This window comes from Pteropus medius, unplaced genomic scaffold (assembly GCF_902729225.1).
Source record: "Pteropus medius unplaced genomic scaffold, Ma_sr-lr_union100, whole genome shotgun sequence".
In the NCBI taxonomy this organism is placed as follows: Eukaryota; Metazoa; Chordata; class Mammalia; order Chiroptera; family Pteropodidae; genus Pteropus; species Pteropus medius.
In genome coordinates, this window is record NW_024349803.1 from 8,175,306 (window position 1) to 8,194,693 (window position 19,388).

Genomic DNA, 19,388 nt, shown 5'->3' on the forward strand with positions numbered 1-19,388 from the left:
GTGGCCTCGCCTACTGAGCTTCTGATCCAGGAGGTCTAGGTGGTGCTCGAGAATCTGCATTTTCTAATAAGGTCCCAGGCGATGCTGATGCTGTTAGGCAGAAACCGCACTTTAAGAACCCCTGCTGAAGAGCCACTGTTCGCCAACCTGGCCTGAAGCTAGAACTAGGTCCTAGCCTTGGGGAGATTTTGCTGTAGGAGAGGCTCCAAGGTCAGCTGCAAAGACATGTGCCAATCAAAGTCCCACCAGACCAGATTTAGACTGGCTGCAATTACTGTCAGTAAAGGATATGCTTAGGAAGAATCAAGCACAACCACTACCCAGTCGTTCGCATAAGTGTCTGTTTTAAATATAATGTCAATGCTTGATATGTTGAAAATATTTTTTAGGTATTATGAATTTTTATTTTAAAAAATGAAAAGTGCATGGCCATGATTTAGAGCTCATGTAAAAGGAAGCTCTTTAGAGTTCAGATCGTGGCAAATGAAAGCACCACAGCCCTCAAGTTCTGGCCCTAATTATGAGAAAGGTGTCGATATAGCAAAAATGGTTTCCCGAGAATAATATATGAATCTGACATCAGCGATCATAGGTGACAGCAGTGTCTTAGGTCATAAGCAACACAAGGTCTTGAATTTCTGTTTGTTACCAATAGCAACAATATTGCCATTAACTCTCACTCCCTATTAGGCTCTGGGGAGCCTCCAGACTTTAGCATCCTAGGCTTACCTGGGGACACTCTCCATACCCAGATACAGCAGTGGAACTTCCCCACTATCCCTGGCAAATATCCCTGCTGTGTCTTGGATCAACTTCCTTCAAGTCTCACTAGGCTACAGAAACCTACTTTTCTTCCCTTTTCTCTTCCTGTACCCACCCTCGCTCCTGACCCAGCTGTGTCTCCAACAGTTTATAGTTGACAAAGAACTTTCTCACAGATTCCATGCCCTGTTAGGAAGGACCACCAGTCACCATTTATTATTATTTTTATTGTATAGAGCTGAGAAAGCTGAGGCTGGAGAAGTGACATGCTCAAAGCTGGGAAGTGCGCTTGGCATAGACTTGACCCTGTTCTACTGCTGTCCAGAGTTTCCCCAGCTGCACTTGGGGGCCACTTAGTTACAGGGTGGAGCACACCCTCCAAGTGAGGACTATGGATTAAGTGACTTCATTTGCAGTTGGTGCTTTGAAAACCTCTGGGCTTGGAGAACATGAAGTCATTTCTGTGCCAGACAGGAAAGGAGCTAATTTTACAGAATCACTATTCTTTAAGCCACTGTTTTCCAGCGATTGTAGAGCAGATTTCTGAGAGCAGTACCATGGCCACCACCACCATGACCAACTATAAAGCCCATCTGTTGCTACCTGAGGAGAGCATTTTTTAAGACTTTTATTTTTTTTAGGGCAATTTTAAGTTCACAGCAAAATTGAAAGGCAGGTACAGATTCCCCACATACCTCCCTGACTTCCCCCACCACCATGCGTAGCCTTTCACACTATCAGCATCCCCCACCAGAGCGGTACATGTGTTACAATTGATGAACATACACTGACACATCATCATCACTCAAAGTCTATAGTTTATTAAGGTTCATTCTTAGTATTGTACATTCTATAGGTTTGAACAAATGTAGAGTGACATGTATCTACCATTATAGTATCACACAGAGTAGTTTCACTGCCCTAAAATATTCTCTCAGGAGAGCACATTTCTATTTTATAATTTTTAAAAACTATATAATGAGACCTCCACAGAGAGTGTGCTTTAAAACTAAGTGTTAGAAGAACTACACTTGAAGACCAGTCAGCCACCAATATTAAACAATGAAATAACATTTGTCAGTTAGGAAAGTCACGTAGGCAGGCATTGCATCAAAAGAATCCAAAGGTGTAGAAATAAATTTCAGGTATTCTAGGGCCTTTGGCAGTTTGCTAATCCATTTGAAAGATTCCTGGGTAGTTTAGATCCATGGTTCTCAACCTTGGCTGCACTTAAAAACCACCTGGGCAGCCAGCCTGGCTTCATGAGCCTGTGACCAGCACGGTCACACTGGGCCCCACGTTCAGAAGGATCCACACCCAGCTGTCAATCTTGAAGTTCTTGATAATTGTTGAACAAGGAGTCTTGTGTTTTCATTTTGAACCAAGCCCCACAAATTATGTAGCTGATCCTGTGGGCAGCTTTTAAATGTGTCCATACCCAGGCTGCACCCAGACCAACTAATTGGAATCACTGGACGGGGGACCCGGGCCTCTCTACTTTGTAAAGCTCCCTAGGTGATTGCCGTGGGCAGCCAACTTTGGGAACCACTGGTGTAGAACAGGAGTCCCCACCTGGGCTGTTTATGTGTGGGTTGTAGGGAACATCAGATTCACCTGGCGCATTTTGCCAAACTGCACACTGATGTGTAGAAATTAATAAATTGATTCTTAAATATTCTGATCCCACCCAACTAGCTAGGCAGGGACATCTATCTATGAGATAGTTCTACTCCATTTGCTGTTCTCTAGATACTGAGTTGCTGTGATAGTAACTGCATATAAACTCTTAGGACCTGCACAGTCGGGGCACAGTGATCCCTGGGTGGTGACTTTATATCCACACAGCTCTGTTCTGTGTGGCACTGCTACCTCAGGACACCCACCAAGGGGTGTTATGGCTGGAAGAGGGATGGGCATGGACAACGACCCCCACTTACTCACAGCTCTGGGGTTTGGGGTCTGTTTTCTTTGTGCCTCACTTTCCTTATTAGTAAAATGAAGGTGTGAGGATTAATGATATAAGACATGCAAATACTTATTAGCACAATGCCTGACATAGTAGGTGGTCAGAACTAGCACAATGCCTGACATAGTAGGTGGTCAAGTAATATCGGCATACTGTCTCCTCCAAGAAGGAATAACTTTCCCCTCAACCTTCAACTGTGCCTTTTCACTAAAAGAAAATAGAACTCATTATTATGACAAGGAAGAAATATCAATATTCTTCAACTTAGTATACTTATCAAATATGCAATTTTTATTCATTCAGCTCATACCTACTACCTACTTACCTAATACCTACTAGGTCAAGGTGTCAGAGGGATGGACTATATATGTAATATATATTATATATAATATATATGTATGCACATGTATCCATATGTATAAACATACATATGCATACTATATAGACACATAGATACATATACACACATATGTCTGTGCATATATGTATGTATATACACATATATATACATATACATGTAGTACACTTACCATTTACATATACATACACATATATATGACAGGTCACTTGTTCAGTACTTTTCTTTAAATTTACTCATTTGAACTACAAAAATAATGCTCACTGTAAAAATGTAAACAACATAAAAGTAACTAAATTAAGTTTACTCATCTGTACCTCCCCACTCCTATTCCCACCCCTCTAGTGTAACCATTTTTTAAAATAATTTTAAGTTAAAAATATATTTGATAAGAACTTTTTAATAATTTTTTTACATACAAAAACACTCCCCATATGGGCACATACTACATATCACATTCTATAACTTGCTTCTCTTTTCCTCTCGACTGAACAATATGATGTGGACACCTTTTGAAGTCAGTATATGTCGTTCATCTGTTAGTTTTCAGTAGCTCGTGGCATTCTACAGCGTGGCTGTGCCGTTTCCAACCATTTCCTGGGTTATGGTCACACAGCGTTTGGTTGTAGAAGATAGTGCAATAAACAGTCTTTTATGAAAACCTAACTATCGGTACTTCTTTTGAGTAGGGCAGGGATATAGCCGCCAGCAATTTAGAACCCAAGAATGGGCAAAGCAAAAGCCAAACCAATATAATAATCAATACGATATCCCCATCTTCTCTTGGCATGCCTGCCACATGCCAGGCCCTGCAGTGGGGTGTGCAAGCTACAAACATGAGCGAGACTTGGCCTGACCTCAAGCAGTTCACCCAAGCAGCATGTGATTAAACGTCAAGACCAATGTTACACATGATATATATCTTAGTACTGTAAGGTCCATGTTGAAATCTTCTTAATGGTGCTTAAGTCAACCTCTACTCTAGCTCCAGATTCTAACACGTTTCATTGACTCTGGAGCAGTTTGGCATGAAAAACTCTTCCATGCAGCTTTCGTCCCATCCGTTTTTGTAGCAGAAAACAAAAGGAACTCCCAACTGAATCACAGCAGAGATGTTAACTGGCTTTTCTAATGTGGCCAGTAATTTGTCTGATTGCTCACAGTGTGCTCCATCGTTTTCTTCCAGAAGCTAAACGTGAAAAAAGACAGTTTTCCCAGCAGAGAGCCATGTTTCCCCTGTCAGGCCTTTGACACAGATTTCAGTGATGCTCTTACAAGTAGATACGAAGCTGCTTCACGTGAAAGAATTGGAAGTTAGAAAATCAAGTTAAATCACAAAATAACTTTTGAAAGTACACTTAACAGATTCCACAGAGTTTTTAAAGCAGCTGTAAAATAGTGTCACCAGATTGTTTTAACTCCTGGTGATTTTACTACAGAAATGTTTAAATGCTGTGGCACCCATGGAGGTCTTGAGCTCGTGTTTGCTCGGAAAAAGCATGTGCTGTTCAGCTGCCAGGAGTGCAGGCAGCTGCCAGCCTCCAGCTGCAGCACCTTCGGGATCTGTCTCAGCTCTTCCCGACAGCCCTAGCCAGTGACTGAGTATGGTGGAATGCTAGGGCCTGGAACTTTCTGGAACAGGCACCCTTTACTCTTGAGCTCCCCATTGGATTGAATGAGACTGGCAGGTCTGCATCAGCCTCGTCGGTATTACCTGGGGCTCTCCTTGTTCCTTCCTACTTCCTCCTTTCTTTTCATAATGTCAGGTCTGCATGGTGATCTGGGACGCTGGCCAGTCCTGCTCCTTCCACCTTTTATCCTGCAGTTTCTGCTAACTTTCTTTCCTAACTTCTCAGTGTCTGCTTTCTGGGGACCCAATAGACACAAACATTTGCAGGGCAATGTAGAAACATAAATGCTATTCATCTCATTCAGAGGACTAAAATCCTGAACATATCCCCTAGCCCCTGGATATTCTTACACCAGGCTCTGCTAAAAATGAATTATGACTCTGCCAAAGGGAAACTGACCCTTTGATTGCAATCATTCAGCTGGGGCACAAGTGAAAAACCAAATGTGGGGTAAAACAAATTCATATATGTTCCGAAGTTCCAAGGTAAGGAACATATTTTAGTATTCCTTCTTTGTTTTCCATGAACTGGTTAAGGCCAAGACATCATAGTTACAACGAGAAAACACCATTTCCATTTCTGCCACTTTAATCACAATTCCACTTTGAGCACCATTGTTCTTGATAAGCTGCCTCCCCATGTGGTTCCACAGACCAAGAAGGGAGCAGGTAATAATCGCATTCTTGTTACAGGAGAGTTTGGAGAGGTGTACAAGGGGCGTTTGAAACTTCCAGGCAAGAGGGAAATCTATGTGGCCATTAAGACGCTGAAGGCTGGCTACTCAGAGAAGCAGCGTCGGGACTTTCTGAGCGAGGCGAGCATCATGGGCCAGTTTGACCACCCCAACATCATTCGCCTGGAGGGCGTGGTTACCAAGAGTCGGCCGGTCATGATCATCACGGAGTTCATGGAGAATGGCGCCTTGGATTCTTTCCTCAGGGTAAGAGCAGTCCAGGGGCATGGATGGTGTTAGCACTGGTGGGACGCTGGAGAATGACGGCTGAACATAAGTGTCTGCATGATGAGAACCTGCCATTCAGGAATCACCCGATGAAATGTGGGTGCATATTGGAGATGTTCTCAGGGTTAACCGATTTGTTGCTAAAAGAAAAGAACGAAGAGCTTGTGGACCCTTCAGTAGGATGATGGCATGGTAAATGTTTGCTAGATGATTAAGAATGAAGAGAGAGGGACAAAGAATGGCCATCGGCATCTGTATGAATCATGGAGATTGAAGAGACTTTCAACTGCCACATAGCCCTGTTTGATTCATGCAGACACCCGTGGCCATCTCTGCCTTTTCCCAGCACAGCCACCCTCCCCTCCCAGCAAGCTCTCAGCATTTGAGATAAAAACAAATTGCCCTTTTCTGATGCCTGGGCCACCTGCCCTCTGAGGAGGTGCTCTGGGCAGGAAAGAGGAAGACTTAGTCACCAGCATCGACCAGTCTTTTCTGGGGTCGATGAAGAATGTGATTTCTACCCAACCTGAAGCACAGGTGGGGGTACCTGAAGGCCTATGGCTGCGGGCTCTATAAAAGATCATTGTTAGTGTGCCCAAATGGAGCCACATTGGAACTATTTTCATTTCTATGGGGTATCAAAGAACTATTCAGAGAAGGGGTAAGTGAGAATGGCCATAATGCTGATGTCTGGGGAGTGGAAGCTGACTGACCAAAGGCCAGGAAGCAAGGCCTGCCTTTGACAAAAGGCTCAGCTGGGGATCACAGGGGAGCCTGAGAGCAAAGGGTACAGGGGTCTAGGGCAGGGTCTTCTGAGCAAAGACTTCAGGGTGATACCAAGAAGCAGACTATGCATGTCACCAGAGCTGTCAAACAGTAGCTGTAGCTGCAGATCAAAGGATCATTTGTACAGTCAGTCGTTGAACCATTCCTGGGATGACTGCTCTGGTTATGCCCTGCGCTGGGTGCCGTGCCTATAGAGATGAAAGAGACATTGCTCTAATGCTATGTAACAAATCACTCCAAGACTTTAGTGGCTTAGCACAACCATGATTTATTTTGCTCATGAATCTGCACTTTGGGCAGGGCCCGGCAGGGATATTTCTGTTTCATGTGGTGTCGCTGGGACAGCTCAAGGGCTGGGGCCTGGAATTATCCAAAGCCTCGTCACTCATGTGTCTTGTGGTTGATGCTCAGTGTCAGATGGCAACTCTCCATGTGGCCTGCTTGGGCTTCCTCGCAGCAAACTGGTCCCCCAAATAAGTAAGCATCCCCAGGTGATAAGGCAGAAGCTGTATCTGTTTTGTAACTTGGCCTCAAAAGTCACACAGCATCACTTCAATCCCAGTAATGGCCCACTAGATTCAAGAGGAGGAAACAGGCCCCATATTTTGATGAAGGACAGCAACCTGATATCTTCCTACCCATAAGGGAGGGGAGGTCCTTTTATGTCCATTTTAGAGAATGCAACATGCTACAGAGGTTCCTGCCCTGAGCGCCTTAGTATCCAAAACTTCCAGAAAGCATCTGCTTATATTAGACTTTCTGTTTCATGCATGGAGTACAGAGGTATCCTAAGGAAAGAACTGAAATCTTCCTGGAAAAGCCAGGGAAGGCTTCAAAAGGGAAAGAGAATTTATCTGATATGGAGAACGAGGAATTTGCCAGACAGGTAGGGGAGTGGACGGGTAGGCTGATGAAACAATGGAACAGTGTATTCAAAGGCCAAAGTTAACGTGGCCTTTTTGGTAATCTGTCAGCAGCTGCGTGGAGGCATTGAGCTTAAGGACTGCAAGGTGGAAGGGTGGCTGGGGGACTCGTCTAGAAGTTCTATTTGCACAGCATTGAAATAAACTTTCCAGGGCAGGTACACACTTTTTGCCTCCTCTGGGTCATTAGGCAGTAGCATTTTCTTTTTTATTTTTGGTGGAGTCGGGGGCACAACAGATGTAGATTATGGGGCTCCATGTGCTTTTCCTGACACAGAGTCCTTAAAAGTAGGGGTTATGCTTTGTATTTGGACACAGCAGTACCTAGCAAGCACAGTGAGTGCCGAGTAAATGCTGGTTCAATGAAAAATGCAAAGAACCATCTCTGGGACAAAAATATGCCAGAATGGCAGGAAAAATGTTGTCATCCTGAGTGAGCCTGGTCTCTTGTCCTTGTAGCCAGACCTCTCACGTCAGAGCAGGGTATGGACCATGCTTTTCCGGGGGGCATTCATTCATGATCAGAGCTCTCGTGAAGACAGTCAAATAAAAGTGACTAGAAGGTGATGTGAGAAGAAAAAGCGTTTTCTGGAACCAGCCTCCGGACCCTTTCAGGAATCATTTATTTCCTACATGTCACCTGACTGTACTTCACAGAGTCACAACATGATCCAGCCACTGTGATCAGACTCTCTCCCTGGACCATGCAGGGAAGCAAGGAGATTCATTCCCAGAAGCCTGGGGGAAATCAGAGCCCCACATTGTTGCTCTGCACTGGGCTGTTTCCATTTGGGACCCAGAGCATGCGGGCATGTTGGACACCAGTATTTTTTATGATGATGAGGCCCAGGCAGAGAGAGAAAAGCTAGGGGCAAGAGCGAAGCACAGGAAAACCGAGGAGAAAGGATGGCAAGAAACGAGCGGCCGGAGCAGGCGGTGCCAGGAGGAGAGGGGAAATGAAGCGTTTCTGACTCCTCGCGCGGCATGGAGGCAGGTAATCTATAAATCTAATTTCAACCTTACTACCAAACCCTGGAGCATAGCAACATTAATTGATGTATCTGCTGCTTGATAAAATCAAAAAGTAGGTCATCAATTTAGTTCTATAGGGTCCATCTTCTGGGAAGTAAAATAATTTTAGGATCATTATTCAGAAAAGAAAGGAAAAGGGTTAGTCCTTAATTTGTGCAGCTGTTTCGTCCCCTCCAACTGGTCCTTCCACACTGGTTGTGGCATCTTTGGGGAGTGGCCACAGCTCCAGTTCTATGTCAGCATCTGAGAGGCTCTGGACACAGGGATCTAGTGAGAACATCAGACGTGGCTTCTCACTGTCTACTCACTGCCCCTCTCCTATTGCAGGACTTAGGACCCCTCACATTCTAGAAGAATTGGAAACACCATTATTCTTTAATCAAACATTCAATGGGTTCATTATTATTCATTTTTTAAAATGTCTATGCCATGGATTACATAGTATGCAAATTCATAATTAAACACTTTTTTCTTGGCCCTCAAATTCAGGGGATTTACTCTGATGTGTCTCCCAAAACCTTAGAAACAACCCCTGAACCTCATCAATGTCCCATGCCTTAGCCAGAAGGTTGACATTCTCTGTAAGGCTTTTGTGCCTAAAGCTTGGTTTTTTGGTGACTGCTGGTTCATTCACAGATGGTCATAACTGGAAGACTCTTGGAGGGCACTTAACAATGTCAAATGGAGACATTTCTCATCAGGAAACTCATTCATGGGCTGAAGCTAGACAACAGCAACCCAGATGTCAGGAAGGGAACACCAGATTGGAAGTCTTGAGACCAAGGTTCTGTTTTGGGCTCTGCTATGACTCACCCTGTGGCCTTGAACAAATCTGTTAACTCAATTTCCCAATCTATAAACTAAAGGCATTGAGCTGGATGATCTTGAAAGGTCTCTTTCAGTTAAAAAAAAAAATCTATGATTCATTCTCTTCAAACAAATCAAATAAGGGTTTCATTTCCTGAGGTGGATTTGTCAATGAAAGTTGAAATACCTAAATCCTTCCTGTCTAATAAAAGGACCAGCAAGTGGCTTCAGTGAATTTGCAGAAAAGCAATTTCAGCAGAAAGGAAGAAAGTTTAAATCACTTCACCAAGACTATTTCTTCTATGTGCTATGTTTTTACTGTGTGCTCAGCATGACAGATCTTTTTTCAAAGTCACTAAAAAATCTTTTTTTTTTTTGTCTTGTTTATTTTATATGGCGATATTCTTATATCTGGAAATTCTTCCTGGGGAGTTACACCATGAACTGAACATAAAACAATTGAATGTGTCAGAAAATCTTAATAGGTTTATATCTTTAAGTTTCACCAAGATTATGAATTCAACAGGCATGACCCTATCTTATGATATGTGATTCTGTGCTGATCCTAAAGAAAATGCGTTGACTATAGAAAAGGCAATATATTCCAATGGAAAAGGTTACTGGATAGGAGTTAAGAGTCAGATAAGGATAGCACACATGTGCTACAAATGTCTCTACTTTTTATTTCTATGGCCATGGCAGACATCATTAACCAAGCACGGCTTCTTTTCCTGTGAAACTTACATACAACCTTCTCTACACAGCCTTTGAGAAAGCCATTGCCAATTGATCAGAAATGGAGTGTCAGTGGCGATGTAATTTGCTGTTCTGGACTTAGATTCTTGTGATAAGCCAAAACCACACATAGTGATTTAAGGCTGATCGCTTAAACTCTCTGGACTTCCTGTATCTTCTCCAAAAAACACAATATACTATTGCTTGCATTTCATAGAACCAATTTTAAGGATCAAAACATATCTGAGGTATGACTTGCCATTCAAAAGTCAAGTAATGGAAGAAATCAAAGTCTGTTGATTCATTGATCCAAACTTCAGGCCTGCATCATTAGTTTCCAATCTATACTACTACTGTTGTGGGGAGGGATTATTATAGATACCAACCTCTTGAGCTTGGAATGCCTTGTGAACTGGGTTTTCCAAGGTCAGTGGTCTTAGGGCATCTCCCACACACACCCAGGCAGCCACGGAGAATCTGCAGTTCTGGCCCCAGGTTTCCTCAGTCTCCCTCACCAGGCAGCAAAGGTACATAGGAGAGCTGATTTGTGAGACATTGTGGCCTTACGGATAATACCAGCAATCATTGTTCTATCTTAGTGTTCACTGGTCACCAAGCTAAGCCCTTTTCAAATGTATCATCTCATTTAACCACACCACAATCCTATGAAGAATGGACACTATGTTCTTTAGAGATGTGGAAATCACTGCCCTGGAGATTAAATATCTTGGCCATGAGCATGCAGCTAGTGAGCAGCAGAGCCTCAGTCCAACCCAGGTCTGCCTAGCTCCAAAGCCTGGACTTTTAATCACTTTTTTACCCTTGTTTACCCTAGAAACTCTAAGGATGACTGATTTAAATTTTAAAACAAATCAAATAATAAAGCAGGTCTATGAAGACTTAAACGACTTAAAGTAGAAACAAAGATACATTGCTGTACATTCATTCAACATTGCTCTTCTCGACGTCATTTACAGCTACCACCAGGGCCCCTCCCGACTTCTATATACAAGCTGGCTTCTTTAGGGAGACATTCGTTTTCAACAGCATTGTCGTCTACACTCATGAAGAGGAAGTAACAAACCGAACTGCTAAAATATGACCCTTGTGACATTAGGCTGAGATACAGTTTCTAATACATAAAAGTTGCATGACAGCTTTCTGGAGAGGCAGATCCCCAGAGACCTACTTAGAGAAAAGGAATGGTGCTAGCAAAAGCCTGGCTAATTCTTGAGGATGTGCCGACTGAAGTTCATTAGTAAGAAGGAGAATTTACATAACTCAATGGCACATCCAGCTTTCACAGGCAGGTACCATGTGCTGAGAGCCAATCAGAGTTTCCCAAAAGAAGCTCTGCACTTTCTTTTGGAGTTGGTGAGAAGAAAATATTGTGGAGAACGCGTTCTGGGACGGTGAAAGGTGGTTATGGTTTAAGTTAGAAAAAGCCTAGCATTTGGAGGTGTGTCAATTCCAGTGTGTTTGGGGCTCCTCCTCGGTAGGGATCTCAGAAAGGAGTGGGGGAGCGTCAGTTTGCTTCACTCCTCCAACTCATCGGGGGGCAAAACCTTGGAACACAGACCCAGGCTTGCAATCTTGCATGAGGAATAGAGTCTTCAATAATTTATGTTATCGTTGTTAGACTTTTCGACGGTTGGGATTTTCTCTAGTAAACAGCGTAGTTTTATAACAGTTCTTTTATTTTTCCATAGTTGTTTTTGCATAGAAAATGCTTTTGCAGAAGCACATGCATAAATGATGTGCTCCATACATATTTAACTGAGATAATTCATGTGAGTACCTTGTATATTGTATCACACACAGTAGGTACTCAATAAATGGGAGCTCCTTAAACTGTTTATGCTTTCTGCATTTCACATGAGGACAGTGGGGCAAAGGGAGTGACTGTCTTGCCTAAGACCTGTGTTCAGGTAACTAGACTGGACTCTGGGGGTCCGCCTCCTCCCACGTCTCCCCCAGTTTGAGCATTTCAGTGCCTGGGCCATGCTCTATGTACAGAAGACAACTCAGAGCCCTTTGGGGAGCAGCTGGGGCTGGACTAGATGGGAAAATGTGTTCTTAGCAGCATGGCCCAGAGTCCACTGATTTAACCAGTGTGTGCAGACCCAAGACCCAGAGACTTTGGGGAGGCAGTGGGATGGCACAGATTTATTCACTAAGGAGTCTGTCATCTAACCATTGAGGAGGGCATCCACCCAAGAAACAGCCCACTCATGATTGGAGAGAGGGCAGCACTGCAGGTCAGCATGAGGAGATGCAGCAGTAGCTCCCGTTCATGAGGAAGGTCCACGTGCCAGACACCATGTGTGCCTTTCTCCTGCACCACGGATCCCTATGAGGTTGGTATGATTATCACAGTGTCAAGGCTGACAGCCCTGCTAGTACTCCAGGAAGATGCTTTAACATTTAATTCTTGAAACAGGGAGATATACCAGTCATTCATTCAGTACATGTTTATTGAGCTCTTTCTAACTACATTAATGTTCTCAACACTGGGAGTACAGTGGTGACCACGGAGGGAGGATTCTAATCCTTAAAGAGCTTAGAGTTGAGTAGCAGACACAGACAGACGGGCAGATACACACACGTGCACACACAACTAAAACTTGCGATATGTGCTAAGAATAGAAAAACAAGAGTATACACTGAAAAATAGTAGTAAGAAAGTGCTAATTATTTTTGGAGGTGGAGACTAGTTACAGAGACATCCTCTCTGAGGAAACCACATTAAGTGGAGACCTGAAGGGCAAGTAGGTGTCGATTGTGGGGGAAAAGCGAGAGAATGGCATGTGTAAGTTCCCTAAGGCAGGAAGAGCTTAGCTTGGCAAAGGATTGAAAAGATGCCAGTCGCTGTGGCTTTAGCACAGATGCGAGGGATACATTGGTATAAGGTGAGGCACTAGCTGATCCCCTGGGATCTCGTGAGCCATGCTAAGGAGTTTGGAGCTTTTTCTTAATGCAATGAGAGGTTATTAGAGAGCTTTAAGCCAGGGAGTGACATGCCTAATTTATGTCTTGCAAAGAGGGCTTTAGCTGTTGTATAGAGCAGGGGTCTCCAACCCCAAACCCTGGCTACAGACTGGTACCGGTCTGTGGCCTGTTAGGAACTGGGCCACACAGCAGAAGGCGAGTGGTGGGCAAGTGAGCAAAGCTTCATTTGTATTTGCAGCTGCTCCCCAGTGCTAGCATCACCGCCTCAGCTCCACCTCAGATCATCAGGCATTAGATTCTCACAGGAGCACCAGTCCCTGGTGCCAAAACTGTTGGGCACTGCTGGTATGGAGAATGGATGGCAGGAGGCAGGTGCAGAGAAGCTGTTATAGGTGATGGATGACAATGACTTGGTTAGGATGGTGGCAGTGGAGAAAGAGAGAAGTGGATGTGTTTGAGATGTAATTTGGAGATGAAATTGACAGGATTTGGCAAGGAAAAGAGAGAGCATTCAAGGAGAGGGATGAAGATGGCCGTGAGGGAGGGAGGAGGCAGTGAGCTGCTTTGCCCAGTGCTGACAGAGGCTGACAAGCAGCAAGGCCATGGCACCTCAACTTTCGTTTAACTGCTGAAGCCCATCTTGATCCCGATGCCCCTTGTGTCTTATTACAGCAAAATGATGGACAGTTCACGGTCATCCAGCTGGTGGGGATGCTCAGGGGCATTGCCGCTGGCATGAAGTACCTGGCCGAGATGAACTACGTGCACCGGGACCTGGCTGCTAGGAACATTCTGGTCAACAGTAACCTGGTCTGCAAGGTGTCTGACTTTGGCCTTTCCCGCTACCTCCAGGATGACACCTCAGACCCCACCTACACTAGCTCTTTGGTGAGTCCTTCTTGGTATTTTCAGGTAAAAGGATGGCATGAGTAGAAGGTAGCTGCACATCTCTGGGAACCTATGGCAGGGCCATATTGGGAGTGACTGGGACCTGACTCATCTTTTCCAATGGGGGAGCCAGGTTCTGAGAGCTCCACCCATCTGAGAGAAACAATAGCAACTGGACAACCAGACAGGGATTTGGGTACAGGCTATGAGGAAGGGTCAGTGTCTACTCTGAAGCCAATGGGAAGCAAGCATTCTGGAACAGATCATTTGGGGGCATCCAAACAGTTAGACAGTGACATCAGAGACTTCTGTCAGTAGGGAGCAGGCACCTGCTGGGTTGGCACTCTGTCACCAGGTAGACTCGCTCTCCTTCTCTTCTCCCTTTCCATTGCTTCCAAATAGCTTTAAGTACCATCTACCTCATGAATACTCTTAATTTTGTGTTTCCTGCTCACCACCTCCCCCCGCCCCCACCCCGCTGTCCTGCAAATCCCAAGCGACTCTAATCATCTGTGGCCAACCGCTTAGTTCACACAATTCCATTTAGAACTTCCACAAGTCCAAAAGAGAGCACTTTTCTCTCCAAGTTTTCTTACCCACTCTCTCCATCTTACCCACACTAATGACTGAAACCTAGGAATCAGTCTTAATTTTTCTCTGTGCCTCACTGTCCATGTCCAATCCTTCGATAACTCCTATAGGTTCTTATTAAACCTGGTTCTTTCCATCACTCTGCTCCCATCCTATTTCAAAGTACCATTTTCTTTCACCTCGACTGTTACAGTAGCTTCCAACTAGTTCCCCTGACTTTCTCTTGTCTTCTATGACCATTTGCAACAGCATCCACAGTGATTGATCTACCTACCTACCTGTTACCTACCTACCTATTTTCTTTAAACTTGCAAAGGTAATACATGATTATTATAAAAATGAAAACAATACGGACAAATAAGAGGAAAAGGATAACTAAGAAACTACATTGCCCTGAAGCAAGGGTCAGTAAACCAAAAGGCCATATAGTAAATATTTTAAGCTTTGCTGGCCAACGGGCAAGATGAGAATATTATGTAGAAAATTACATAACCATTTAAAATGCAACCCTCTAAAAAGGTATCAGCACCATTCTTAGCTCATGAATTATAAAAAGCCGGGTGATCGGCCAGATTTGGTACTTAGGCCATAGTTTACCAACCCCTGTCCGAAGCATCCATTTCAACAGTTAGGTATGTCTCTTGGCACATTTTCCTTTGTTCGAAATTTGAAAATTTTGATTTTATAAAAATGGAATAATACTATGGCTATCGCTCTGCATCTTGTGTGTCTCTCGGGTATTCTCACTGACAGGTTACTGTTCTAAAAGTTTGTAAATATTCACATTCCACCAGGAGTGTATGGTACCTATCTTCCAGCATCCTCATCAGCACTGGAGGTGATCAATTGAAAAATTTGCCAATCCAAAGATGAAAAATGATACCTCATTTTGTTTTAATTTGCATTTTCAACTGACTGCTAGAGATATTAATGTCTTTTCACATAGTTACTGGGACTCGTCTTTGTTCTTTACCTATGTTTCTATCAAATTATTTGCTGTTTTTTAAGAAATGTATAGGAAGTCTTTTTATATTAGGGATGCTAAACCTTTGTCTGCCTCATGATACAGTTAGTTCCGCCTCCAACATCTATTGTTCTTTTGATACTGTTTATGATATCTTTTGGCTTCTAAAAGTAGTTAATATTCATGTCGTCAAAAATACCTATCTTTTTCTTCTATGTCTTCCTGGGTTTTCTGGTTTGTTTTAAAAGCTCTCTTCACTCCAGCGTTATAAAATGCTTTTTAAAATTTCCTTTATTTTATTTGGGTTATCGTTCTGTATTTAAATATTTAATACAGCTAAACTTTATTTATTTTTCTCAAAATTTTTGAAAAATCTCAAGCATACAAAGAACTTAGTAGAATTTAACAGAGGACAGCCATGTACCCACCACCTGAGTTCTAGAATTAATATCTTGCTATGTCTGCTTCATCATATGACTATCCATCTGATCCATCCCTCTGTCTATGTATCACTCCATCCTGTTTTGTTGATGCATTTCCAGATAAATCGCAGACATCAATACGTATCACCCTTAACCACTTCCACGTATATGTCTTTAACTAGAGTTAAGTATTTGTTTATAGTTAAGTATTTGTTTAAGGTGAAATTCTCATATAAGGAAATTCACAAATCTTAAGTATGTGTTTACAGAGTTTTAACAAATGCGTACAACTAAGTAACCTAAATTCCTTTCAAGATACAAAACATTGCACTCACACTGGGAAGTTCGCTCATGTCCCTCCCCAGTAAATTTCCACCCCCACTTCACACCCAGAGGCAAACACTGTTCTGATTTTTTCTTCAACCACAGGTTTCTTTTGCCTCTTCTAGAACTTCACTTAAGTAGAATCACACAGTATATGTTCTTTATATCTAGCTGCTTTGTGAGATTCATTCATATTGTTGTAATAGTAGTTTGTTTCTATTTATTGTACTATTCATTGTTTATTTATCCATCCTCCTGTTCTTAGACAAAAAGGCAATTCTCAAATTTGTTTTTGAATATGTACTAGTGTATATATTCTTGCTCTGTTTTCGTCCAGGTGGGTAGATCATTATGCCAGTACTATTTATTAAATACATTACCCATTTCTTATTGAATCACACTTTATCCTTGTCGTATATTATGTTTCTTATATGAACTATGTTTTGATTCTCAATTTTACTCCATTGATCTATTTATTGATTTGTGTGCCAAACCGTATTGTTCTGATTATTAACTTTAGTGAAAGTTTTACTATCTGTATTGTTCTAATTATATTAATTTTAGTGAATTTTACTGTTTGGGTAAAGTAAGTTATCCTTCATTCCTTCTTTTTTTTTAAAAAAGAAATTTTCTTGGCACTTCTCAAATATTTTTTTCTTTCAAGTGCATTTTAAAAGCACTTTGTCTAGTTCCAAAACATGCACACATACATATACACTCACCTTTGGATTTTTAATGGAATTCTATTCTACTTTTGGAAGGACTAACATTTTAATGACCCTGAATCACCTATATAATGATGTGAGACAAAAACGCCATTTGAATATGCCTTACATTAAAATTTTCTTAGGTAAACAAGTTATTTGAGGTCACATAGTTTGTCAGTGCAGCTTTGGCCCTTCAGTCTAAGTCTCCAGACTCAGTCCAGTGCTCAGAGCACCATGGTTTTCTCTCTGGCCCCAGTTTGCTGGTCCCCTGTCCAATATTGGTCATTAATGATGTCCCAGAAAGCCTGTTTCTCTTTATTTTCCCCCTTTTTTCCCAAAGGCCCAGCAAAATATTGTCTTTAGAGTCCAAGTCAGCTGCCATCTTCACCAACTGGCTCTGCTGGCCTTTGAGTGATACAAGCAGAGGCCAGGCAGTATTGTACCCTCCTCTACCCAATCTTCAGGCAGAGGTGGCAGGTTATTAACTTTCATTTATCTATTGGTTTTTCACCACTACTTCTTTATATTTTTTCATGGTTACTCTAGAATTTATATATATATAAATTTACATGGTTACTCTAGAATTTATATATATATATATATATATATATATATAAATTCTATATATATATATATATATATATGTATGGTTACTCTAGAATTTATATATATATATTTATATTTATATATATATAAATTCTAGAGTAACCATACATATATATATATAAATTCTAGAGTAACCATGTAAATTTTATATATATATAAAATTTTATATATATAATAAAATTATATATATATAAATTTATATATATAAAATTTTATATTAAATAAATTTTTTCATAGGGTTAATATTGTACCATGTTAGGTAAAAATGTAAAAACAACAACTTGATCAAAACATACAGGTTCATTTACCACCCCCACCCCTGCTGCCCTTTACATTATAATCATCATGTATTTACATTAAAAGTCCCACAAGACAATCTTACAATTTTTTTTAAACAGTCATATGTACTTTAAAGATATTAAGAGGAAAATGTTTTACTAACTTCAAACAGTTACCATTTGTCTTGTTCTTCCTTCACTCCTGAAGATCCGAGTTTCTATCCGGTATCATTCCTTCAGTCTGAAAAACTTCCTTTAGCATTTCTTGTAATGCAGGCCTTCTGGCCATAAATTCTCCCTATTTTCCTTAATCAGAGAAATGTCTATATTTTGCATTCACTCCTTAAAAATATTTTTGCTGGATATACAATTCTAGGTTTATAAGTTGTTTTTTTTTTCTTTTAGCACTTTAAAGATGTTTCATTGTCTTCTTGTTGCCATAGTTTCTGTTGAGAATTCTGCAGTTATTTAAATTATTCTGTTATAGATACATTGTGTGATTTTTCTCTAGCTGCTTTCAAGATTTTCTCATTATCTTTGGTTTTTAGCTTAACTATGATGTGCCTGGACATGCTTTCTCCCAAAAAAATGTATCCTATTTGAGATTCTCCAAGCTTCTTAAATCTGTAAATTTATCTCTCACTATTATTTGGGAAGCTTTCAGTCAATTCTTCAAATACTTTTTTCCTGTCCCTTTTGCTCTCCTTCTAGGACTACAATTACTTATATGTAGATCTAGTGAAATTGTCCCGCAGATTCTGTAGCCTCTGTCCATTATTTTCCTTAACTTTTTCTCCCTATTCTTCAGATCCGTCTTTAACTTCATTAGTTCTTTCATTTGTCATCTTCATTCTGCTAAAAAAAAAAAAAAGAAGTTTCTCTAGTGACTTTCTAATATCGTATGTTTTAATTCTATAATTTCTTTTTTAAATTTATTTTATTAATTTCAAGTATACAGTACATTGGTTAGACATTGATATAGTTTATAAAATAATCCCCCTAATTGCTCTTTCTCTCCTCTGGCTCTCCACCTAGCCATTACACTAATGCTAGCTACTGTAATTTCTTATTAATATTTCTTTTATACTTTCTAATTCTCAGATGAGATGTCTTATCTTTTTATTCATCATGAGCATATTTTTCTTTATCTCATTGAGCATAAGTATAATAGCTGTTTTAGTTTGGGTCGCCCTTGGGTTGGCATCTGTTTTTCCCCATGAAAATAGATCACATCTTCTCCTTAAAGATATTTTTGCTGGATATACAATTCTAGGTTTATAAGTTGTTTTTTTTTTCTTTTAGCACTTTTGGCTCTTTGTATATCTAGTAATTTTATACTGTGTACATTATGAATGTTATAATGTAAAGATGGTATTTTCTGTTACATTGATCCAAAGAGTGTTGATGTTTTTGATTTAGCAGGAAGGTAACTTGGTTGGACTAAACCCACAGACTCTGTCCTGTCTGCAGTGGGCAACAGTTCAGATTTCAGATCTTGTGGTTTTCAGTCTGTCTCATACGTGTATGGTTCAAGGATCAGCCAGAGAATCGGGAAAAGTTTATACCCAGAATCTAGGATTTCCTTTCCTTTGCTCTCTTGTTTTCAGAGATTCTCCCCCAACTCTTCAGCATCCCTGATTATCCTGAATTCCTTCCCTTGGTTCCTCCAGCAAGAAAGGGGATGGTTTTAAATCACCG

General features: G+C 41.4%; 1 protein-coding gene across 3 annotated transcripts in view; it reads left to right on the top strand.

Moving 5' to 3' along the window:
• The window catches only part of EPHB1 (EPH receptor B1), a 397,032-nt gene that overhangs the window by 339,365 nt on the left and 38,279 nt on the right, over nt 1-19,388 (top strand). For all 3 annotated transcript variants that reach the window (XM_039837214.1, XM_039837216.1, XM_039837215.1), the window contains 2 exons: nt 5,410-5,657; nt 13,583-13,798. In XM_039837214.1, coding sequence (XP_039693148.1) covers nt 5,410-5,657; nt 13,583-13,798 — 464 coding nt within the window. The remainder of the gene's footprint in view (nt 1-5,409; nt 5,658-13,582; nt 13,799-19,388) is intronic.